Source organism: Rhodnius prolixus, unplaced genomic scaffold (genome assembly GCF_049639745.1).
Source record: "Rhodnius prolixus isolate KJV_2025 unplaced genomic scaffold, Rpr scaffold_3, whole genome shotgun sequence".
In the NCBI taxonomy this organism is placed as follows: Eukaryota; Metazoa; Arthropoda; class Insecta; order Hemiptera; family Reduviidae; genus Rhodnius; species Rhodnius prolixus.
The window spans coordinates 37387949-37414033 of NW_027411603.1; the positions used below are offsets into that span (position 1 = coordinate 37387949).

The window sequence follows — 26085 nt, forward strand, 5'->3', positions numbered from 1 at the left end:
GTAGCTTCAAAAATTCTAAAAAGCTCAAAATTCCTTCTATAAATTTATGAGTAGTACTAATGAGTTTTCCAAGAACGATTTGCAAGCTTAAATTTTCATTTACTTTGAAGAAAAATAGCAAACAAAAAAGTATTATAGCCATAAATATAATAGGCTACAATAATTCACAATTATGCAAAAAATGATGATCTCAATTTTCTTTTTTTTTTTATTCAAGTATGTACTGTTTGGTTAGACAAGCAATAAACAATTCAATAATAAATTGAGATGGTAAAATGAACAACGTGAAAATTTTTAAGCATGAGAGCAGGTCGATAGGGGCTGGCCTCTAGTGACAATGTTCAGTACTACAGATTTGTTTTGATCAATGCAGTCTATTAGCATTTCTTTAAACTAAAAATAATATGAATGAAACAAATCCAAACAAAACAATGAAGTTTTAAGAAGCAATTATGTAAACATCCAAAAACAAATTGGATTTTGGTTTAAACCACCAGCGCAGTGCACGAAAGTGGCATGAGTAACTTACACCATTGTGTTTAGGAACATGGAAATGGCAAGCTGTGACCTTACATCATAGCTTACTTTTTCAACCTGAAGATCCACCAGTAATAATGTCGACAGAGAAATAAAGTGACGCACCTTTACTCACTAATTTCGACCTACCACAGGTCTCACAACATGTCTCCTGCATTGCCAGAAACATTTCAGTAAATCTTCAGTACAACTTCACCTATCAATTCACTCACCCTTCAGTTCAGACTCATCACGAGCTAAAAGCCTTACCTGGTCTTCTATTTTCCTCCTCACAGTATTCATGACAAGTACTCTTTAACGTGATACAGCACCAAGTCTCCAAAGGTGCTGGTCACTTACCTTTGGCAACTTATGATGTACAAAAATGAAATTTGAAGGCTGCTGATTGGTGGCGCACACATCGCTTGCGTCAAACCATTCCTACATCACCTTAATACGAGCTTCTACATTTCTTACAATTAATTTTTGGCTAGAGATTTTTCACTTTTTTATATTACCATGTGCGCCACACTATTCTTGGGCATCTGCTTGAAAAGGTGGAATCTATTCTAATAGGAGGAAGTCCTATTTCTAAAATTTGTTCAGAGAAGGGTAAAATAACAATACAAAAACCCTATGAACACCTACAATAGTTCAAAATCATGAATATTATTAGTTTTTATGATGAGACAGGGGAAATAAATTAATTTTCTGTCAGATCTTCAATACTACTAAAGGAATCTGATATTTGATGCTTGAATTGGAATTCCACTGATTCTGTTTTGTAAAGATCAATTTTTGCGGACTAAACGTGTAGGGATAGCTACAAGTCTAGAATCTAAAGACTCATGGCTAATGCAAAGGAAATAGGATCATTATTTTTATTATTTCTGATTAACTAGAAAAAAAAAGGCTCATATATATGCGAATTTATGTACAATCATATATTTATTACAAACATAACAAATGCAACACCATACAATTCAACATTCACACAACATAAAAACATTCACTTAAAAAAATGGCAACTCATTTAATACTAAATGCATTACATAATTTACAATGGAAATTAAATAATTTAATAATTTCTTTTTAAAGAATCAGATTTTACAAAAAGAAAAATTAATTTTGTCCACAATTTGATACATTTTATTCACTTTTCTTTTCCCATTTTAAAGTTCATACACAATTTTTTAAAGGAAATATTACTTTTCTTGCAGATTTTGGTTCTAATTACCAAAAATTCGAATAAATCTTCATGCTTCATAGCATATTGATCATTATAATAGTTTCTCATTTCTCATTAATACATACTTAGTATTACTGAAATCTTTGACAAAGTAGTTAGTGAAGGAACGTTTTTGTTTATTCCGCTAGATCTTCTAGCATACCACTACAACCAAATTCTCTCCAAAGTAAAGGAAATATTAACTATTATTTTAAAAGTGTCTTCACAAAATATATTATGTGTGAAAACAATGCCCCATGAAAACATGAGGCTAGTTACACAAACCATCGTGATCAAGAACACTTCTATTTTCTTTTAATATTATTATCATTTTGTTTTTATTTATCATAGATTAGAAGTATAATCGATCTTGGAGGTTTGCAGATTTCTAGCAGTCAAAGTTTCATCTACCTAAATTTTTAATTCGTACTAGCCCCATTTGGCAGCAAGGTTATATAACGTTTTCAGAAGTTCCACAGCCCTGGCATCCGAATCGTATGGTAGCTTTATATTCGTATTTGTAGACGCTGATGGTATGTACAGTTTTGCAGAATTCAATTTATTATTTAATTCTGTTGATGATTGAACATTACTACCAGCCACAGCTGTTTCTGAATCAGTACCTCTGTAAAATTTCGGGCTACTGTATATATTAAGATTTGGCAGCCCTTGGTTGAATCTTCTACTATTTCTAACTCTAGGTATCCGAGACTTTTTCCTTTGAACTGTTTGAGTAGTGCTTGGTGCTTGAGTTGGTGTTTCACTAGTTGTTTCATCACTGTTACTCCCTTCTTCAGTTAAAAGGGCTCTAATCAAACTAGATCTTGACTCTTCAGGAGTTTTATTTTCTTTACTTTTATCGGCAACTAGAAGTAGTACTAATCTTCTAATAGTCAAATTAGATTCTGCTTGATTCATCATGTTCATCAACATACCAGCTGTTGTTTCATTTAACATTCCAAACATTTCTTTAGCTTTTTCTTCAATAAAGTTCTTGTAATCAGGATGTTCTGGACTCAAGGTTGTTTGATAAGATAATCTTCCACTATTCACTGTTGTTTCATATTCACTATTGGTATAAGTGACATCTGGTTCAAGAGTTGTGGTATCCACGTTCGTCGTAGTTGTAGTGTGATCGGAAGAAGCTTGCAGTGGATGATAGGTAGTTGCCTGAAACAGTGTCGTAGTGTCTAAGTAGCTTTGCGTTTGGTTCACTGGGTTATCTAATTCTCCTTCAGAGAATCTCAACGTACCCAAACTTGGGCTAGCTGTCCAAGTAGTGCTTGAATCTTTCTCTTCTAGAGTTAAATCATTTTCAACATTTTTATGAGACAATTCGGTATCACGTTCAGTGACCAAAGATGCAGTAAGTGTTCCATCAAAACTACTTTCATTATTTAGTGTTTTTCCATTTCTGTAATTTAGGCTAGATGGTGTATTAAATTGTGCATTAGGTTTAATTCGTTCATTCTGCGTGGTATTTGTAAATGGTACTATCTCTAATTCGGTATTTACATTAGGATTTTGTGTTTGAAAACCTGAAGGCTTACCTAAATTTTCAAAAGGTGGTTGTTGGCCAAAATAAGGTAATAATTCTTCTTTGCTAAAATCATTTACTGAGGAATCGCTTTCTTCAGCTGACATAAATGCATCTTTAACAAGTGGTTTATTGTTTCCATTTTTAATGTTTTGCTGTAGTCTTAAATAATTGCTAGCAGAAAGCAAAGACTGGCTACTTGAAGGTACTAACAATCTTTCCTTATCCTTAAGGCTGTCACTTGAGTCTTCACTGCTGCTGGAGTAAGCATTATTATTGTACAAAATATTGGTATTTGAGAGTAGACTATTCACACTTTTAGCTTCTGGTATCAATGGGATTGGTAGATTAAAGTTGGAGCGATTTAATACTGGCGAACTTATAGTTGTAGAAACGGAAACTACTTTAATTGGGGAACCTGTAACATTGTTGGGAAGGCCAGCACCGTACGGTGAATAATTTTTAGGAATTCTTCTGGTGTTATTGTGAAACCCACCATATCTTGGTCTGCTTGCGTCATCTACACTTCCAGCAGTTGGAAAGTAAGTAGGATCTTCAGAAGAACCTAATTTAGCAACTCCAACTGCACCAGTTGAACAATTTGAAGCTACATTATTCAGATCGTTTGCCAAAGAAGTAGGACTTACAGTTGAATACTGAATCAAGTTACTAAACGTCTGAACTGCTATTGGTGAATAGGAAAAGTTTTCTATAGAATTGTCTTGGTCATTAGTTTTTGATTTGCTCGCTAAACTATTAATTTTTCCAACATTCAATTTATTATCTCCTATAAGAGCATCCAGTAACGTTGTAGCAGGTGCAGTTGTGGTTCTTATTTTATTTCCTCTTTGGGCATCAGAAAAGTCCAGCACTTCATCCTCTGGTGAAGGTGTAGTGACCTCAATATTTGGTTCAGTTGGTCTTACTTGTGCTAAGATTTCTTTGAAAGTGTCTGGATCTTCAAGATAAGCGGACAAAGCTCTGCTGAATACTTGCGCTAATTCTCTTAATTCCGAGGAATCCCTTAATCTGCCCTGTCTTCCAACATTCATGTCTGTTAAATCTTCTTCAGTTAACTCAAGTTCAGTAGATGTTGTTGGAATCTGTGTACTTGTTTTCTCGCCAATCACTCTACCTGATTGTTTAGCAATTAGATCATTATTGCTAGATTGTTCTTTGCTTTCTGAAAATAGATGTGTATAAGATTCCTTCGTTTGTTTTGTTAATTCAGAAGGAAGATTATGATTGTGAGTAGATGTGGGAGGGGATATGGTAGTTTTATCACCAAAAGTGCTTCTTCCATCACTATTCGAGTGAAAATTGAGAACAACATCGGAAACTTGAGGGCGTTTCCCTCCTAAATTGTTTAAAATTGTTGAAGAATCTTCAACTGACTCTGGAGAGCCATAATATGTAGCAAGCGAGTGCAATGCTTTAGCAGAGGTTGGAGTAACCCCACTATCTGGCGAATGTGCTTTTTTAGTAGTTTTTTCTTTGATTCCATCTTCTACAAGGGAATTAATTAACTCCGGGCGGATTTCTTCTCTTCTTCCAGAGTTATCATATGAAGCGTATTTAACGGGTGGTTCTCCAGGTCTGTACGAATTCGGTAGAGCATTTGTAGTACTTTGGTTTGGGATATAAGTAAACTGTGTATTTTTGTGAGATATGGTGGTTGAAAACGGTGTCGATGGGTTTGTGACTGTGGTCAAATAGACAGGTTGGACCGATGGGGTAATCGATGACACAGAATAATAAGGAGTAGTAACAGATGGCGAAGGTGTTGTTACACTGGAAGCTTCATGATGTCTTTGGAGTTCTACATAGGTGTAATCTTTATTTTTTGGTTTAATTTTAGCAGTAAATATTGTACTTTGTGGTCCTGTCTGCTGTGTTTGAGGAGAAACTGTGAATGTAACCTCCGGCGTACTCAAAGAATTGATAGTTTGTGCTAATGAAGGTTGACCTTGATCGTAGTAACTTAAATCTTTATATAGTGCAGTTGTGGCCTGATTAGCTAATATAGGGGAGGAAGTGGCATCATTTAAGAAGAAGTGGTTTTCTAGAGGTTTAGAGCTGCTATAAAATAGAGGCGCAGGAGAGATTACATTGATCCTGCTGTACTGATCGTTCAACAGCAAGTTCGGCGAATCGTTCTGATATTTAATAACATTACCATCTTTATGAGTTGGTTTAACTGTTGACGGATATTGGTATTGCGTTTGTGATGATACGCTTCTGTAGCTGTTATAACCTGAATTAATTTCTAGTCCAGGAGTAGTCTGATATTGATATTGCGGTTTTATTGAGGTCTTGTGATTTTGGTACTCGTGCTTTGAGAATGGTTGAGGTGTTGTTTGGAAATGTGGATTATACTGCGAGTTAACAATTGAATCGTAATTAAGTTCTGACGTACCTGGTGTTTTGTATTGAAGTTGTAATTTCGGTGTTGAATTTTGTGAGTAATTAATTTCTGGAGACAAATTCGACTTGACATTTAACTGATAAGAATATTCAACCTGAGGTTTATTGGTTGATTGATAAACTGTTTGAGATTTCACAGGTGAATTGGTGTTATATTGCACTGATTTTGCTGTAGTCTGATATTCAGAGTTTGAACTGACTTTAGAGTTCTTAAAACTGAATTCAGCTCCATCAGTTGTTTGCAATTGAGATTGTGGTAATATACTCTTATAACGATTAAATTCTTGATTGTTGTTTGATTCTGAGATCGATGAAAGCGATTCTTGTTGTTGATTGTTATTGTAATGATAATCTTCACTTAGAACTGGTTTGGATACTGTCTGAAGCCGATATTGATTTGGCTCTTGTTTACTGTAATTCTGGTTATATTCTTCATTTGATTCGGGTTTGGGTGAAGCCGGCTTGTTTGGTACTGACTGTTGATCGTTATTGTAACGATAATCTTCACTTAGAACTGGTTTGGATGCTGTCTGAAGCCGATATTGGTTTGGTTGTTGTTTACTGTAATTCTGGTTATATTCTTCATTTGATTCGAGTTTTGGTGAAGCCGGCCTGTTTGGTAGTGACTGTTGATTGTTATTGTAACGATAATCTTCACTTAGAACTGGTTTTGATGCTGTCTGAAGCCGATATTGGTTTGGCTGTTGCTTACTGTAATTCTTGTTATATTCTTCAATTAATTCGGGTTTGGGAGAAGCCGGCCTGTTTAGTACTGACTGTTGATTGTTATTGTTGTTATAGTTTCCATATTCTTGATCAAAATGTGGCTTGGATGATGTTCTAAAATTTGATTGAGCTTGATGTAGCTCATGACCTCTATACGGATCGTAATTAGTTTTTGTAGAGGCTTGCTTTTTATCCTGATTCAGTAAGCTTTTGTTCTGAGAAACAGAGATTGTGGCATGCTCATTCTGTTGATTTCTTACTCTAATTTGGAAATTATTTTGACCAGAATAATTGTTTGGTACTCTATAATTCTGAACTTTACCTGCGTTACTGTTAGTAGTAGGATAAGTGGAGAGTAAAGGTGGTTGAGCGGTACTTGTAACAGCACCACTACGGTATTCACTTAATTGATCTAAATTATTACTAAAACGATGTCTATTACTAGTGAATGAAGCAGATTCTGCTGTGATCTGTCTCTCCAGTTCAAGATTATTGGTATTGTTTGGTTTCTCTTGAGGCCTTCTTTTACCTTGCCGACCATTGCTAGCTTGCAATTTCTTTCCACCAGAATCGCCATTTATTTTACCATTTTCTTTAGCTGCTAAGGCACGTGCGATTTCCTCTGCTCTTTTCTTATAAATCATTTGATCATGGGCTAATTGTTCCGCACTTTCTTCATATTGTTCCACAGATCGTTCACAATCCACCCTGAACCACCAATCACATATAAGGTGACTTTGACGAAAAATAGTTCCATTTGGACACAAAAAGGATATTTTTCTTCCACCATCACAAATATGGAAAACCTGAAAACAAATTATTCATTATTACAAATTATTATTCAATTATTCATTATTATATAATATTACAAATTTTTATATTGGATTTATTTTATTTTAATTTGGACTCGTTTATTTAAATCTGTGTATAAAGCTTAATGAGGGCGTTAAATAAATTATAGATCTAAATTATTTTTAAAAAATATTTTTTCTTTCTGCTTTAATTCCTTAATTGTAGTTTACTTATGAGAAGATCAAGTTTCTTATTTCAGGCAAATAATTTGTCAACTGTTTACAGATACCCTAAAGCATTAGAATGGAAGATAGCAGACTAAAATTATAAAATATTTTGGTGGAAACCAAATCGACATTTTACCTTGAAGTTGTTAATGTTTACTCCCACCACAAGGCAAAAGATATAGCGCTTCTTCCGGCAGAAGTGATTAATTTCATTTTTGTCTTTTTAACGCTTATTTTTTTTAAATTTTCTGCCAGGCTTTGGCCAATTACCTTAGCACATTCAAACTCGCAGTGATACTACAGTTTAACTAAGAAAATAAATCTCTTCGAATCCCTGTATATTTTACATTAAACATATACACTTCGTAATTTGGCTTCGTTAAACATCAGATTAGATTTTCGAAATAGTTGTAATAAGGAATTCCTGTTTTGTGTATGCCGTAAATAAGGTTAACATATATTTTTTGTTCGAAAGAAAGAGATTATTATTTTTATAATGTTATCTTCTTTGACCATAAAGGAACTCTGATTGGCTAGTTGCCTTGCATAATCTGCACATTTTAAAATCCATTAACAGGACTTGTACCTTCTCTCGCCGGTTGAAGAATCGAATATTTAATGAAAGGGAACTGTATCTCGTCATTACCTAGTTATATAATAACTTAATCGTTCTGTTTTTAAAGTGATTTTTTCCCCAAATTTGCTCATTCCTACTATTTAATGTTTGATAGTTTTCTACTATTTTTGGATTCATAGAATAAAAACATCAGTAGTGATTAGAGTCATCGTGATTCTCTTTTTCTTTACGGCGCAATGCAAAGTAACAATCTAAAGGTGATCTACATAATCTACAAAATGTGTTATAGTAAATTGTTTACTAAAACTACGTATTGATAGTTGGTTCAAAATATCCCATGGCCCATTAAATGAATGCGCTATATTGCAATCACATTTCTAAAAAGAGAATAATTTACTAAAGATTGTGTCAATAACTCTTAAAGCATAGAAAGGCCTTCAAAGATACTATCACTTGATTGCTCTTTTTTTTTTTTTAATTTCCAATACTTAAAAAGAATCACAACCCGTTGAAACAATAAGAGCAAACTTTAAACAAAATGTAGAGTGTAATGATATAAATTAAATTCATTTCGTTGTTTAAAAATTTTCACTTTTAAGTAATAATAGATTCCTTTCGTAAAATTATTATCATTTTTTAATATGCGAGATAATTTATTGTTTTCGTTCACAGTTAATAATGATAAAAAAGTATTGTGTATGGGTGAATTCTCACAGTATTTTGCATAACGTTCCCAAATGAAATTAAATGTTGCATAACAAGAGCGGCGCAATAGTGTCAAGGAAGACTCTGGAAATAAGTAAATGAATAAAGAAAAATAGCACTAGATCAGCTTCATAGAAAACACGATAGTTTTTTGTTCTTTATTAACTTTTATCACACCGGACATGGGGAAACAGTTATTTTACTACAGTAAGTAGCTCTTACTGTTAAGTAGGATTTAATAATGATTGATGGAGATTCACTAATTCACTTATTTGATTTGGACCCAGATGTACCTACATACTTATTGATAAATAAATAAACATAATTTCGATTTAAAAATATATACATATTGTACTTGTAAGTACAATTCTGAAATATCCTGAATTTCTTTCATCTTTTAGGGACGTTTAGGATAGAGCTGGAAGTATATATACAGGAAAAATGAAGGTAAAAAAACTGCAGTTAATGGAGAAGGATATTTTTTTTAAATCTTTTGAGCCTGTAGGCAATGGAAGGATCATATTGGTTTTTTCACGACAGTTAGATGGATGATCTAAAATGTTAGTTAATGTCGTGGAGAGTTAATCGCAAGTCTAAAGAGTTCGTAGTGAATTGTCTACAGTTTCTTGATGTTACTATAGCATGTCCAGCTCCAAGCGGGGCAGGCGTAGTGTAACATCTATTTTTGACCTCTTTGTGTACGATTTAAAGAGACAATTTTTTTCTTTTTCATTTCCAAATTTTAAAAAATGAATTATTGTCTTTAAGTGATTTAAGGGATGTTTTTTATTACTTGATGGCAAAAAGGGAAAAAGGCCTAATAATTTATACTTTGATTTGTGGTTACGTTAAAATTAACCACAAATTTATCTTTATCATGATTTCTTATCATCATTTGTGCTTTTCAAAATATGATAATGCCAAAAGGCCTTTTATAAATTTCTCATCTTAGATATTATTAATAAAATATTATCAAAGTTACCTGACATCCTGTGTCAAGATCGGCATAATATCCAGAACTCTTGACCTTTCTACAACTGAAGTCGGTTCTTGGTATTTTTGGTAATACTGGGAAATCGACTCCCGGGCGTCCCATTACACCTGGAAAATTGGTTAAAATTATTTGTAACTTTTATGATATTAAAAGTGGATTCAAAATTACTTTTTTTCTACTCGAAATTTTAAAACCGTTGGATCTCCTAAGTAATTTGCCACAATGTAAGTAGAGTTTTCTGATGTAAACAATTTAATAAGGATTCTAAAACAAAGAAATGTCAAGACTAAAAGAACTTGTAACTCTCTGAAGCTCTACTAAACTAACGGCATGTTAGGGCGTTTGTAAAAGTGCTAGATAACTTTCTTGGATTTGGAAATAAACAAGATAACCTCTCTGCGAAAATTCTAAAGCAACTGTAATATCCAGTCACCAATCATAACAAACCTACTACAAATGGCCACAATTGGGGGATTCAGAGATATTATACCAGGTTTGCAAAAGAAATGATCATTTTATTCTTATAATTAGATTGAAGAGGATGAAAAGATTTTTGGTGTTATATGATTAGAATTTAATTCATTTCTGAAGCGAAAGGCTTCACATTAGCGATAAGGAAATAAAGTTGGGTTTCAAGGGTTTTGTCTTAAATAATTTATGTTTCTGATACGAATTCCAACGGCATTCACCGTTTTAGATATAACATTGATAGACTCAAAGTAGTTTAAACATTTTACCATCTCCAAATTTTGGAATAAAATAATAAAAGAACATTTTGCTAATGATTAGAAAATATGCCTTGATATTCAGTGTACTCCAACTGATCCGGGTCCAGATCTTGGTCTGTGAGCTGTGGTTCTGGTAGTTTTCTCTGTACTCTTCTCCCTTTGTTTGAACCAGAAGTATCTTCATCTTCCAGTGTCTCTTCATAGCTGGCTGCTCCCATCACTTCGGCTACATAGGGGATCGTTTCGCTGGTGGGCACTGGTAACCGACTTCCCTGCACAACCACATTTTAATGTCAGTAAAGTGAACAATTATTTACAATACATGTGCAATTTTTTTTTTTTTTTTTGGCGCATCAACAGCTGAGGTCATTAGCGCCCGGAGCTTTTTCCAGTGCACTGCCGGCCTCCGGACAGTGTTCTCTCGTTACAGACAACACTGTCCATCACCGGACAGTGAGCTGTAAGAAGCTCCTAGGAAGAGAAAATCTAAGGGTCAGCTGCTGGATTCGAACCCGGGACCTCCGCGTGGGAGTCCAGTATGCTAACCTCATAGCTAATCCCTTCCCTTGCAATTTTTTTAAATTATAATTTCCGAGTAGTTATTGTTAAAGTTCCGATTTTATGATATCCTGTAAAATCTGTAACCTTTATTTGCACAGAAATTAATGCAAATTTTACACAGCATTAAAACTGATTTCTTTGTACTTAAATGATGAGATGTTGATCTCGAAAAATTATGGAAACAAAAAATTAGGCCTAGAATAAAGTGATATCTCTAGAGTGGAGATAGTGGACAAATAATAGGAATAATATTATTTTAGGAGGCCAATTACTATCGTATGAACTGCTTAAGAGAGCTTCTTAAACCTAAAGACTTATCTTCCCAACGATTATGTAAACCATGTGTAATTTTTTGTGTTATACAAGAAATGAAGCCACGCATCTGACGCGTTGATAACCGATTTAAAAATAATCTCATTACTTACTCTTACTAAACTCAGGAAGAAGGCTGCGATCGTCTCCAATTATTATATCTCTAGGAAATGATCTAGGAATGAAAATATGAGAGTTTACTGTTTTTAAATGCAATTTTATTGCCAAATCTTATTATGGATTAGCCAAACGCATATTTTATGTACTATAATAAGGAAATGAGGCACCTTTCAAAAAACTATAAGTTGTTAATGCAAACTCCATAAAATTTTAATAACAGTACGGTGTAAAGAAAGATTATTTGAATAAAAAAAGTCGCTTCAGTGAATAATCTGTGCACTGCAGTTTCTGTGCAACTTAGTGTTTGTAACTTCTGTTAAATGATTGCCATAATGTGATTTCACTAAATGCCAGAGTTGCAAAATTGTCTAGGAGTCAAGAAGTGTCGGTCAAATCTGTTAGCCATCTCTTAGCGAGCACAGTTTTAAAATTGCGTAAGTTGCTATAAGAAGCTTTGATAATTTTAGAAAAAACCTGTAATGTGAACTCGGGGCTTTTTCTTACTATTTTTCTCAAAACTGCATGAATTATTGTGTTATTTGCAAATTGCGAGAAAAAAAAAGTTACTTTCTAGCAAATGAGTGCTAATTTTAACAAATTTAAATAAATAGCAGTTTTATAAAATTCGCGGTAAACTGAAGAATCCGTTGAGGAAGTTAGTATTTCTAGTTGGGCTATTCTCTTTAAAGATGATCTCAGTATTTCTTCTTACTAAATTTAGAAAAAAACTGAGTGCTTTTTCGTTAATAAAACCGCCATTGCGATTTTTCCTAGTTAGAGCATTCCCAAAAAACTATGAAACTTGTTAGTTAGCTTATTTCTGGTCTCATTATTAAATCTGGATTTGTTACAAAGAAGTAATCCTTTTTTTTTATTGGCCCCTTAGTGCTGGTTAGCATATCAGTTTTAAGTTATCAGAATATACGTGTAGTTCGTAGTGGCTATTGATGAAGATAAACTATTCAGGTTGTACCGTCTATTAGTAAAAATAAAAATTTTGTAAAAGTTTCTTTATTAAGTCTGAGAGTTTCACATTTTTTTCAAATAAAGGTTTTGTTAATAATTAAAAGATTATTAATTAAGAACTTTTCAGTTATAAAAGCGATCACTTCGTGAGATTATTGCAGCCCATATTTAGTAAATGTTTTAATTAAACTCCAAGAGTAGACTTACTAAATCAGGTTTGTGTTTAATTAACTTTTAAGTGAATGAACTTATGGATTGTACAAAAGAGATTATAAATTCAATTACAGGTTGGGATTATTTATTTCATTAAAGGATTTACAAAGAAAGTGAAGTTTTGTAGAAATTAAATTATTCAACAAGTGTCTCTAGATCTTTTTTTTGTATTTTGTAATAATTGTAGCGTGTCTTCCAACAATCACGACAGAAACTAAAAGTTTAAATATAATTTACATAACTTTACTTGTTATTTTAGTTGCAATTTCAACTGTTATCTTCATAGTTCTATTTACGTTATATTGTATATCAAATGTATTAGTACTTTAATTCAATAAACTGAATGTAGTATGAAACCTTTTTGTTTTCTTTAGAGATTCTTTCAATTAAATGAGAGGCTTTCTAAATCACAGTGACCTTTAGCATTGCAGCTGACTGAATAGAACTACTGAGAGCAAAATCATTAAAAGAGCTAACTAGAAAGAGACGTGATGACTGTATTCATCAAACTCTAATAGGTATGTAATATAATCTGTTACATTATGTTGTAATGATGTTTAATTATACAGCAAATCACGATCTATGTTCTTAAATATTAAATCCTTTTTGCTAGCTTGTTAATATCAAAGTTTTTAGATTAATTGAAGCTCATCACAGTATCAAAGGTAATTGGTACTTAAGGTCTCCAGTCAATGTTCTATAGTTGCAGCTCTACTGCCCATCGTTAGACTGTTTCTGCTCAAGTATTTCAGAAATGAACGAATTATTCCTTTAACAATTTGCTGTTTCTAAAGTTGGGTTATTATTAAAATAGAATGTTTGTATTTAGAATTTTTTCTAGTTTTCTCAGAAACGTTTAAATTAAAAAAATATACAAGTAATATTTTTGATGTATGGATCAAAGACTAAAATCTATTACTAACATATATAATATTGATTATGGTGTTCATTATGTATGGCTTAATACATAATTTAAGGCAATACAATAAGCAATAATTCTCTTATTTAGCAAACTAAATACTGATTAGGCTTGACAATTTCGTCCATTAATTTGAAACACGAACTATTTAATAAACTAAACATGAATATTCACGTTGGGGAGGAGGAGAGACTGATTGATTTAGCCAAAAGGGAAATCATTGCTGATTTCAGTCCCATTTTCATTTATTTTTACCGAGCTTTCGGACTGGGGACTAGTTCAGGGCTTACACTTAATTAAAGTAGAACATTAATTTTGATTATTGATATGGCATTAATTGCTGTTGTGTTGTTTTTCCTTGTACAAGATTATGAAATAAAGTTTAAATTATGTAATGTACCTGTTAGTTATAAAGTCAATAAAGAATATACTAGTTTTTATCGAGAAGAATCTTATAATTTCAAGTTTAAACTAATGGTTAGTGTTTCACATGTTCCGATCAAGTAGTTTGCAAAACGAAAGAAGTAGTTTAATTTAGGGGTTTATCCAGTTTTAATAAGAGCGTCCAAAATATGATGCTGCTGGCCACGATGATTCAAATCTTATGAATGATCGTTCCATAGCGCAATGATATGATGAAACCACCATACAGAGGAGTTGTAGTAAATAAACTTTTAGTTAGCATTAGCTAGTATGTGTTGCAATGAGCTGCAACAAACCGTTTGAAACGAAAAGCATTCCTTCCATTAAGAGCGGGTGGTTGAAATACAAAAAATAAAGAAATATTATACGATAATAAAACTTGGCCTATGACGTAACTATTTAGCCAACAGTTATGTGTATAATGCATATATTTAATTTAACTCACCTAAGTTTTGATTATAAATTTTGAGCGAAGTTATTAACGATGTATTAACGATGAAAATTTAATGAGAAAATTTCATTTTATTTAAACGATACTTAAAAATTCTTATAAAACAGTAAGCATTAAATTAGGCTACAAAAATATAATATTATTTTTCTTAATCAACGTGTATAAATTAACAAAATAAGTTTAGTGTTTAAAAGACAGTCTTTACTTATTTTCTACAATATTTTATGCCTTTTTACCCTGCAAGAAATGTTTGAAATTATGCAAACTGTGTGAAGATCTAAAGAAATAAACTAATGATTTTGTTTTTCTATTTTAGCTATCCTCATTACGTATCTTTCATGTTCAGTTATTGGGGCACAACTTTAACATTCATCCTCCTAAATCTTGCACTTTTGCACCATTGCACTCAAAATATTGCAATACATAATGTTTCGTGCCAGTTGCAATTTCTGAAATTCGGAAGATTAGTCAATACTTTTAGTTGTAGACGGCTTAAATATTTGTTTTTCAACTATTTTTATCAAGAATAAAGTTGTAAATATATTGTAAATCACTTAAGATGATTCGGCACATGCCGAACTTTGTTAAATGCAGAATAATTCTATTTGACGAAATACCTAATTATGGATTACTCAAACCAAATATTCGTAATATTTAATATTAAGTAATTGTATCAAATGAAACCGAACAATAATTTGATACATTTAAGTCACAGCAAGAGTTTGAGATGAGAGCTAGTAGTAATTGAGATAGCAATAGCGGAATTTCTTGTATCAGGCTTCGATTAAGTCTTGTATAAAACGTACCTTTAAGTCGATGACAAAGGAAATGATCTATTGGGGAACTAATGCGTAGCATTATTTATACGACGTACAAGTTTTGAATGTTTGGTGACGACAGAGGTTGGAATCGTTGGCTGAACTCCCATAGTTCGAGCCCGTAAATCTAATTCGGTAGCGCATTATAAAACAAAATTTGGTAGCACATATCACTTTTGATCGTCTATCAAATAGCTTTACAAGTTGTAACTTTTTTTTAAAAAAGTTCTTGACGTTTGTGCCGCGCGTTTGGAGGCCTTGTTAAACGTTTTTCCATGTAAGTTCGACTTAAAGTATAGAGTCAGTACTGTTTGATTAAGCAAACAGGGATAAAGGTGGTATCCTGACAATTTTGGGCCTTAAATTTCAGTTCTTTTAATATATTTAAAAGTATTCTTATCTAATATCTAAAGCAATTCAACTGCATCTTCTATCCAAAGAAAACAAATTAATCACAATGCAAAAGCAAGTTAGCAAATTATTGAACTCACAAATAAATAAATATTGCTTAATAATATACTAAATGTTATAAATCTTCAAGAAGATTCTGTAATAGTTATAAATCTGGATCGATATATTGTGTTTCCAGTTGTAGAGGTACTTGCCAGATATTTATTATACCACAAACAAGTGTGATCTCATAAGTTCGACAGAAAAGGAAAGATAATAATAATTCGAACAGTTGAACATCAAGCTGGCCTTGGGTGTCGTTAGCTACCTTTCTACCTACATTATTAACAGGCCTTCTTGACGTTTAGAAAGTGCGTGCAGCTGATAATCAACCCGCAAGTACTATTTTCTTTAATTTAATTACATTTCTTTGTGTTAGCCTGTAAATAGGCAACATCTGATAACAATGAAAAACAATTGCGAGTAAATTAATTTTATAATTGCACAAATGTAAGAGCAACTTTGTTGAAATTTACTAGGTATATTACAAAGTACTGAGTCACGCACAGTAATTATTAATTTGAATCAATTACAGTCAATGTTAAATCACCAAAAATTAGGTAAAGTGTTGTGGACTATAATTCCAGCTGTAGAATATAGAATTACAAATTGTAGAAACGATGATTTGACTATTTTTAAACGTCTTGTTCTTTAATTTGAAGCCCTCCAAAGTAACCTACGAAAAACCATCTTCTGTAGGAGAGAAGACAGATTTTACACTCTTGAAAATAAAATATTATACTTTCCTGAATTCATAATTTAAGAAAATGATTAAATACTCGTAGTTTTGATGATAACTTTTTGCTTTTGATGCTCTTCTTCACTTATCTTTAGTTGGTTTCTGGAAATATAAAATTTTGGACTAATATTTTCTTTAGTATTTTATAGACGAATTGATATTTTAGAATCGCCTATTTCAAAAGTAAATAATAAGTTGGAAGTAAAACAATCTTTGGTGGGAAAAAATCACAGATAATTTTTCACTGATTGTAACAATTCTGGAATTTTCTGTTGTCCTCTTCATCATTGCAGCCATCTTAAGTTAATTTGAGCAAATGATTACTTTCACATTATTAATCAAAATATTCCAATTCCTTTGGATCCTTTAGTCTCCTGAACCTGCCACTAGGTTGGTACTCATACTCGTATAACGCTTAACCTGTTGCATTTCTTTCAAGTTTATTTCTCTAAAGAAATGGTTTTTTATTAAGATTAAGGTATGTTCTCTTTCAAACTTTAATTTTTTTCTAGTTCTGCAAATAAACTGATAGGATACAAAGCTTATTTTTGTAGATCAACCAAGCACGATCCACACTTTAATCCTAGAAAGTCAGTCCCACTTTTTGAAAGAATTTTCTAGCATAATTATTGACTATTCCTATATTTGTGTACAAGATCTTTTTTTAAAAGAAGACTCAAGTTGATTATCTTTAAAAACGTTTTTGGCTCCATTTGGCGTGTAAAACTGCATCTTCTATCCAATGAAAACAAATTAATCACAAAGCAAAAGCAAGTTAGCGAATTATTGAACACACAAATAAATAAATATTGCTTAATAATATACTAAAAATGTATATACCTAAGTTATAGTGAATTGGGGAATACATAAATCACTAAAACAAAATATCTACGTCACCAAAAGCATAATAAAACTATGACTTCATTATGGGCTATAAAATTTTTTACTTTTTGTCCTGAATAACGTTTCTAGATTGCGAAAATCTCATTTTAATTTACATAAATAATTGTTTGTTTCCCTTCAGGTGGACACAGAAGGTGAGAGGAAGGACTATTACTGATATTTAATGCCCTCTGCCATACTAATTACTGGGAGGTCAGCTGGCCACTTCTTCTTGCATTCTAATTACACCATCTTGATGGTTACTACTAGAGAGCTGTCCTAGAGACAACGTTAACAAAAAGTCCTCCTGGCCTATTACCTCATATGCAACTTATATCAACTATGCAACGTCATTATTATTTCAACCTTGCTTCATTCTTTTCAGCCAATTTGAAATTACTCTTTAGGGATAGATCGGCTTTGCTTTGATAGTAATTAAGAAGGACTGACCTTTAATCATATATTACGTGTGAATTTTTTATTAGCCAAGACAATTATGCTAATTATATCGCTAGCTGAAATATCAAGTAAATTGCAATATTTTCTTCGCTTTAAATTAAAAGAAATTATTGAGGTAGGAAAACTACTTGATTCAATTTTTAATTTGGTTTTTCAAGTTAGGTCTATTCTGAAATAATTCTTATTCTTATCACTCGTTACAATTATTACGTAGGAGTTATGACGTGTTGAATAATCTGTATTGACAAAAACTATTTTAATGCTTACTACGAGTAGATATCATTTAATTGATGGAGAAATATTGATTATCTGCAAAGTATGTTTACAGTATCAAAACAGGATAAAAAATGAAAACGTGCCATAGATTCTAGCTTAATAAAAAAGCTGATTCAGCTTGTAACTAATTCTCTTATGTACCGTGTAGCAGTCGTTAGAACTACCTTCGTTGAACGTTGCCGTTTTTTTTTATTGAAGATGCGATAACTATTATTTATAAAGAATGAATAAAATCGTGTTGGATGGCCAATCGTGGGTCATCATGTTAAAGAAGTCACAATTATTAGCGCAAAGAGGGGAAAAAGATCCAACTACCTTAAAGTCTGCTAACAAACTTGCTAGCCCGTGATCTTTCTTTAATATTTCCACCTTCTGAATTTATTTAACTGCTTTGCTTTTTATTTTTAATTAAGTATGATCTTACATTAATTTCTTCAGATAACAATTACTGTTCGCTATTTGTAACCCAAAACAAACCATTATTTAATAAAATGATTGCTGTTATTGGAAAACACCTTATTTGGTAATGTTTGCACTTGGGAATAACAAGACATTCGCTCTTCATCAGGTTTAGCAGTAGATTGATGAGTTTCAAACCAACACCTCTAAAACAACCAAATTCGGCAAGGAGGAAAGCACAAACCGAAAATTATTTTAACTCATCCATTTTACTTATTCCTTATTTAATATAAGTAGTACATACAAACCATTAAAAACATGACGGTTCTCCACAGTAAAAATTTATCATTTATTACAAAGTTCTGTATTGCTCTTCAGTGATTGATTGGTGTAAAAATTTCGACACCTCTATGATGTCATAACTTGGATTTTGAACAACTCTTAAACCAGTTGTAGATCTTACGAAGTTATTTAATTTACTCCCACAAAGAAAGTGTGTCTTGGATGGAATAAAGTCGTCAGATTGAGCCTAACTCAACTTTTGGGTCCATTCAATGTAACCAAGTTTTTTAATTAGTCTCTTTAGATCAACAGAGGTGGAAACTACTTTGCGATTAGCTAAAACTGGATAACGTTGTTACATTTTGGAGTATGTACTGCCCAGTTTTTAGCGATGAAGGTCCGTAATACATCCATCCAAAACAAATTCCTATTGAAATACCTACTTCTTCCTAGTTTCAAAAAACGTCCAAGACGTACTTAACCAATTGTCTTCTTGAGCCAAAACGTTATAGCGTTTAATTGTGGTCCAATGGCTCTCTCTTCGACCAGATCAATATGAAAGAATTGTAACCAAATTTAGCCAGTGGAAATATATTTGCCATCAAATTTTTCTACAGGAAGAAGCGGACGTCTTTTCCCCTAAAAAGTTTCGGCGGATTGTTGAGGGATAAGTTCATGCGATACCATCCTTTATCTTCTTATTCACTCTCACACTAAGAAAAAGGATTTGACTATTCCTGCAACAAGTGCGCAAGTTGTTGTAATCGACTAGTAGCTTGCCGTATTGCCTCATCATGTCACTTCATAAATGCCTCATATGATCTTAGTGGCACAAAATCATTTCTCTTCTATCAAGAAACTCATTTCCTGATTCAAAGGACGTTTTCACTGTTTCGAACTGAACCAAACTTGAACTCTAAATATCTCGTTTTCTACTCAATAGATTGTTACTATATTTTACACAATTATAGACAATAGTAGTCTCCATATACAGTTAAAATATAAACAAAATCGATCAAATAGTTTTCGAGATATTTGAAGTTAAAGTTTTCCCTTTATAAAACGAAAACAAATTATAACCCTAAATATCTCGTTTTCTGCTCGATAGTTTTTTTACTAAAAATTCCACAATTATAGACAATAGTAGTTTCCATATGCAGGTAAAATATAAACAAAATCGATCGAGTAGTTTTCGAGATATTTGAAGTTAAAGTTTTCCCTTTATAAAACGAAAACAAATTATAACCCTAAATATCTCGTTTTCTGCTCGATAGTTTTTTTACTAAAAATTCCACAATTATAGACAATAGTAGTTTCCATATGCAGGTAAAATATAAACAAAATCGATCGAGTAGTTTTCGAGATATTTGAAGTTAAAGTTTTCCCTTTATAAAACGAAAACAAATTATAACCCTAAATATCTCGTTTTCTGCTCGATAGTTTTTTTACTAAAAATTCCACAATTATAGACAATAGTAGTTTCCATATGCAGGTAAAATATAAACAAAATCGATCGAGTAGTTTTCGAGATATTTGAAGTTAAAGTTTTCCCTTTATAAAACGAAAACAAATTATAACCCTAAATATCTCGTTTTCTGCTCGATAGTTTTTTTACTAAAATTTACACAATTATAGACAATAGTAGTCTCCATATACAGGTAAAATATAAACAAAATCGATCGAGTAGTTTTCGAGATATTTGAAGTTAAACTTTTCTCTTTATAAAAGAAAACAAATTATAACCCTAAATATCTCGTTTTCTGCTCGATAGATTTTTATCTAAAATTTACACAATTATAGACAATAGTAGTTTCCATATGCAGGTAAAATATAAACAAAATCGATCGAGTAGTTTTCGAGATATTTGAAGTTAAAGTTTTCCCTTTATAAAACGAAAACAAATTATAACCCTAAATATCTCGTTTTCTGCTCGATAGTTTTTTTACTAAAATTTACACAATTATAGACAATAGTAGTCTCCATATACAGGTAAAATATAAACAAAATCGATCGAGTAGTTTTCGAGATATTTGAAGTTAAACTTTTCTCTTTATAAAAGAAAACAAATTATAACCCTAAATATCTCGTTTTCTGCTCGATAGATTTTTATCTAAAATTTACACAATTATAGACAATAGTAGTCTCCATATACAGGTAAAATATAAACAAAATCGATCAAATAGTTTTCGAGATATTTGAAGTTAAAGTTTTCCCTTTATAAAAGAAAACAAATTATAACCCTAAATATCTCGTTTTCTGCTCGATAGATTTTTATCTAAAATTTACACAATTATAGACAATAGTAGTCTCCATATACAGTTAAAATATAAACAAAATCGATCAAATAGTTTTCGAGATATTTGAAGTTAAAGTTTTCCCTTTATAAAAGAAAACAAATTATAACCCTAAATATCTCGTTTTCTGCTCGATAGATTTTTATCTAAAATTTACACAATTATAGACAATAGTAGTCTCCATATACAGGTAAAATATAAACAAAATCGATCAAATAGTTTTCGAGATATTTGAAGTTAAAGTTTTCCCTTTATAAAAGAAAACAAATTATAACCCTAAATATCTCGTTTTCTGCTCGATAGATTTTTATCTAAAATTTACACAATTATAGACAATAGTAGTCTCCATATACAGTTAAAATATAAACAAAATCGATCAAATAGTTTTCGAGATATTTGAAGTTAAAGTTTTCCCTTTATAAAAGAAAACAAATTATAACCCTAAATATCTCGTTTTCTGCTCGATAGATTTTTATCTAAAATTTACACAATTATAGACAATAGTAGTCTCCATATACAGTTAAAATATAAACAAAATCGATCAAATAGTTTTCGAGATATTTGAAGTTAAAGTTTTCCCTTTATAAAAGAAAACAAATTATAACCCTAAATATCTCGTTTTCTGCTCGATAGATTTTTATCTAAAATTTACACAATTATAGACAATAGTAGTCTCCATATACAGGTAAAATATAAACAAAATCGATCAAATAGTTTTCGAGATATTTGAAGTTAAAGTTTTCCCTTTATAAAAGAAAACAAATTATAACCCTAAATATCTCGTTTTCTGCTCGATAGATTTTTATCTAAAATTTACACAATTATAGACAATAGTAGTCTCCATATACAGTTAAAATATAAACAAAATCGATCAAATAGTTTTCGAGATATTTGAAGTTAAAGTTTTCCCTTTATAAAAGAAAACAAATTATAACCCTAAATATCTCGTTTTCTGCTCGATAGATTTTTATCTAAAATTTACACAATTATAGACAATAGTAGTCTCCATATACAGTTAAAATATAAACAAAATCGATCAAATAGTTTTCGAGATATTTGAAGTTAAAGTTTTCCCTTTATAAAAGAAAACAAATTATAACCCTAAATATCTCGTTTTCTGCTCGATAGATTTTTATCTAAAATTTACACAATTATAGACAATAGTAGTCTCCATATACAGTTAAAATATAAACAAAATCGATCAAATAGTTTTCGAGATATTTGAAGTTAAAGTTTTCCCTTTATAAAAGAAAACAAATTATAACCCTAAATATCTCGTTTTCTGCTCGATAGATTTTTATCTAAAATTTACACAATTATAGACAATAGTAGTCTCCATATACAGTTAAAATATAAACAAAATCGATCAAATAGTTTTCGAGATATTTGAAGTTAAAGTTTTCCCTTTATAAAAGAAAACAAATTATAACCCTAAATATCTCGTTTTCTGCTCGATAGATTTTTATCTAAAATTTACACAATTATAGACAATAGTAGTCTCCATATACAGTTAAAATATAAACAAAATCGATCAAATAGTTTTCGAGATATTTGAAGTTAAAGTTTTCCCTTTATAAAAGAAAACAAATTATAACCCTAAATATCTCGTTTTCTGCTCGATAGATTTTTATCTAAAATTTACACAATTATAGACAATAGTAGTCTCCATATACAGTTAAAATATAAACAAAATCGATCAAATAGTTTTCGAGATATTTGAAGTTAAAGTTTTCCCTTTATAAAAGAAAACAAATTATAACCCTAAATATCTCGTTTTCTGCTCGATAGATTTTTATCTAAAATTTACACAATTATAGACAATAGTAGTTTCCATATGCAGGTAAAATATAAACAAAATCGATCGAGTAGTTTTCGAGATATTTGAAGTTAAAGTTTTCCCTTTATAAAAGAAAACAAATTATAACCCTAAATATCTCGTTTTCTGCTCGATAGATTTTTATCTAAAATTTACACAATTATAGACAATAGTAGTCTCCATATACAGTTAAAATATAAACAAAATCGATCAAATAGTTTTCGAGATATTTGAAGTTAAAGTTTTCCCTTTATAAAAGAAAACAAATTATAACCCTAAATATCTCGTTTTCTGCTCGATAGATTTTTATCTAAAATTTACACAATTATAGACAATAGTAGTCTCCATATACAGTTAAAATATAAACAAAATCGATCAAATAGTTTTCGAGATATTTGAAGTTAAAGTTTTCCCTTTATAAAAGAAAACAAATTATAACCCTAAATATCTCGTTTTCTGCTCGATAGATTTTTATCTAAAATTTACACAATTATAGACAATAGTAGTTTCCATATGCAGGTAAAATATAAACAAAATCGATCGAGTAGTTTTCGAGATATTTGAAGTTAAAGTTTTCCCTTTATAAAACGAAAACAAATTATAACCCTAAATATCTCGTTTTCTGCTCGATAGTTTTTTTACTAAAATTTACACAATTATAGACAATAGTAGTCTCCATATACAGGTAAAATATAAACAAAATCGATCGAGTAGTTTTCGAGATATTTGAAGTTAAACTTTTCTCTTTATAAAAGAAAACAAATTATAACCCTAAATATCTCGTTTTCTGCTCGATAGATTTTTATCTAAAATTTACACAATTATAGACAATAGTAGTCTCCATATACAGGTAAAATATAAACAAAATCGATCAAATAGTTTTCGAGATATTTGAAGTTAAAGTTTTCCCTTTATAAAAGAAAACAAATTATAACCCTAAATATCTCGTTTTCTGCTCGATAGATTTTTATCTAAAATTTACACAATTATAGACAATAGTAGTCTCCATATACAGTTAAAATATAAACAAAATCGATCAAATAGTTTTCGAGATATTTGAAGTTAAAGTTTTCCCTTTATAAAAGAAAACAAATTATAACCCTAAATATCTCGTTTTCTGCTCGATAGATTTTTATCTAAAATTTACACAATTATAGACAATAGTAGTCTCCATATACAGGTAAAATATAAACAAAATCGATCAAATAGTTTTCGAGATATTTGAAGTTAAAGTTTTCCCTTTATAAAAGAAAACAAATTATAACCCTAAATATCTCGTTTTCTGCTCGATAGATTTTTATCTAAAATTTACACAATTATAGACAATAGTAGTCTCCATATACAGTTAAAATATAAACAAAATCGATCAAATAGTTTTCGAGATATTTGAAGTTAAAGTTTTCCCTTTATAAAAGAAAACAAATTATAACCCTAAATATCTCGTTTTCTGCTCGATAGATTTTTATCTAAAATTTACACAATTATAGACAAGATTATATACTCCAAGATTCACTAGCTACACACTCTTTTTTTACCAGAACAGTGTAAAATTTACTTACCGAAAAATAATAAAAATAACGTTTTCACACATCTCGACACATCGACATCTCGAAGATTGTCGCCAAGATAGACTATTGATACCATCTTAAGGCAGTCAATGCTTTCACACTTAAGGGAATAATGATATGTACAATCAAGTCTGAAGTTTAATTTAATGTCGAATCGTTTGTAGGTATTAAGGGTCTTGGAACTTCCGTATTAGAAATTAGTCCAATATTTTTATTCTCCTCATTACAATAATTCCTCGCAACTTATTAATTTTAATTTAATGAGAACCTACTTTTATAAATATTTAGAAAGTAATTTAAGTAATGTGTAAAGTATGTTGAATTCACACTCAAGACCACATTTTTGCATTGCTTGTCGATACTGAGCTAACTAAAGATTATGCAATTCATACAAAACTAAGTTTCAATCTAGATGTAATAAAATATCACTTAGATAACGTCCAACTATTTCTAAGTTTTTTTCAATAAAAGAAAACAAAAAGATCACAATTCCCATAACTACATGTCAGCATGTTATCTAATTAACTTTTTATTTATATAAATTCTCATTTAAGAGCATTTAGGAGGTTGTTAAATAACTAACAATGTCTGCTAACTTATGATGTAAGTACAATATGCAAAAGGGTAAGCACTGTTTAAACATTGCGATGTACTTTATGTGGTCATAATGCAAGAAAACGTTGGCATTTAGCAATTTTATTCTGATATTTAAACTCTTTCTGACTTGTACGAGTTCTTAATTTACAACTGTTTAATTTAAATTAACACAATTAATTCTCAGAGTGTTTTTTTGTTTGTAACCTTTGCAGCATTAGGAATTCTGCAAATAGATAGTTGTAATCAGCGTTATAGAACATTAATATAGATCCCGGTCATACGGAGAAAGTAAAGAAATGCTTTTTCAGGCAATCTTGAAGTCCGATGGCCGAATTAGGTGTCTTAGACAGAGGCGTTATCAAACCTATTCGGCTATAAATTTCTCTAATTATAACCATTAAGTGAAGCCCAAGGCTTAGACTGGGAAGCGAAACTAGTACCTTAATACATCTTGTTTTAACGATTAATTTAACTGCTCAAACATGGTATCTTCCCAGCCTTATTGCTACCAAATTTGAAATGACATTTCAGCAGTGCAAGTACTGTAAAGTTACGTGCATGATAGAACTAAGCAGTAATTCTGCTGTCGTTCAAAACCAGTGGGAAATAAAACCATTTTCGTAGCTTTACTCTTTTTATAAATATGGGTAATTGTACGTATTTATTGTGAATTTAAACAATATTGTTATTATTATGTCGCTTTTGTTCAGATTTTACTATTTGTAGTTCATATTTATGGGAGTTATGTTTAAAATGAAGCTGGTACGTCACACTTCTCTCTAAAATATTGATTTATTACAATCAATTAATTATTATTAAACTAATATTCAGTAAAATATGCAAGTTGAAGAAAATAGAACCTATAACTTAGAACATCGAGAAGTGAAGTAAGATTAGCCACGTCGGCTTGTCAGGCTAATGCAAGATGCAAGTTTAATAACATCTGTAAAGTGAAATGGAAGGCAAAGTACGGACAGTATGAAAGCTGTGGGGGCCAATGATTGATATCAAAGTTTGTAACCACAACAGATTAATAGCTATTAACATGTAATAGTCATTTATGTTTGTTGCTGGAATTTCAGAGAG

General features: G+C 31.0%; 1 protein-coding gene across 1 annotated transcript in view; it reads right to left on the minus strand.

Annotated features, from left to right (window-relative positions):
* Positions 1 to 1686: 1686 nt before the first annotated feature.
* Positions 1687 to 26085, minus strand: part of LOC141452471 (uncharacterized) — a 121465-nt gene continuing 97066 nt past the window's right edge. Inside the window, exons 4-6 of the mRNA XM_074124648.1 lie at positions 10525 to 10726; positions 9715 to 9833; positions 1687 to 7237 (exon numbers count right to left, since the gene is read on the minus strand). Of these exons, the coding sequence (XP_073980749.1) occupies positions 2174 to 7237; positions 9715 to 9833; positions 10525 to 10726 (5385 nt within the window). The 3' untranslated portion in view covers positions 1687 to 2173. The remainder of the gene's footprint in view (positions 7238 to 9714; positions 9834 to 10524; positions 10727 to 26085) is intronic.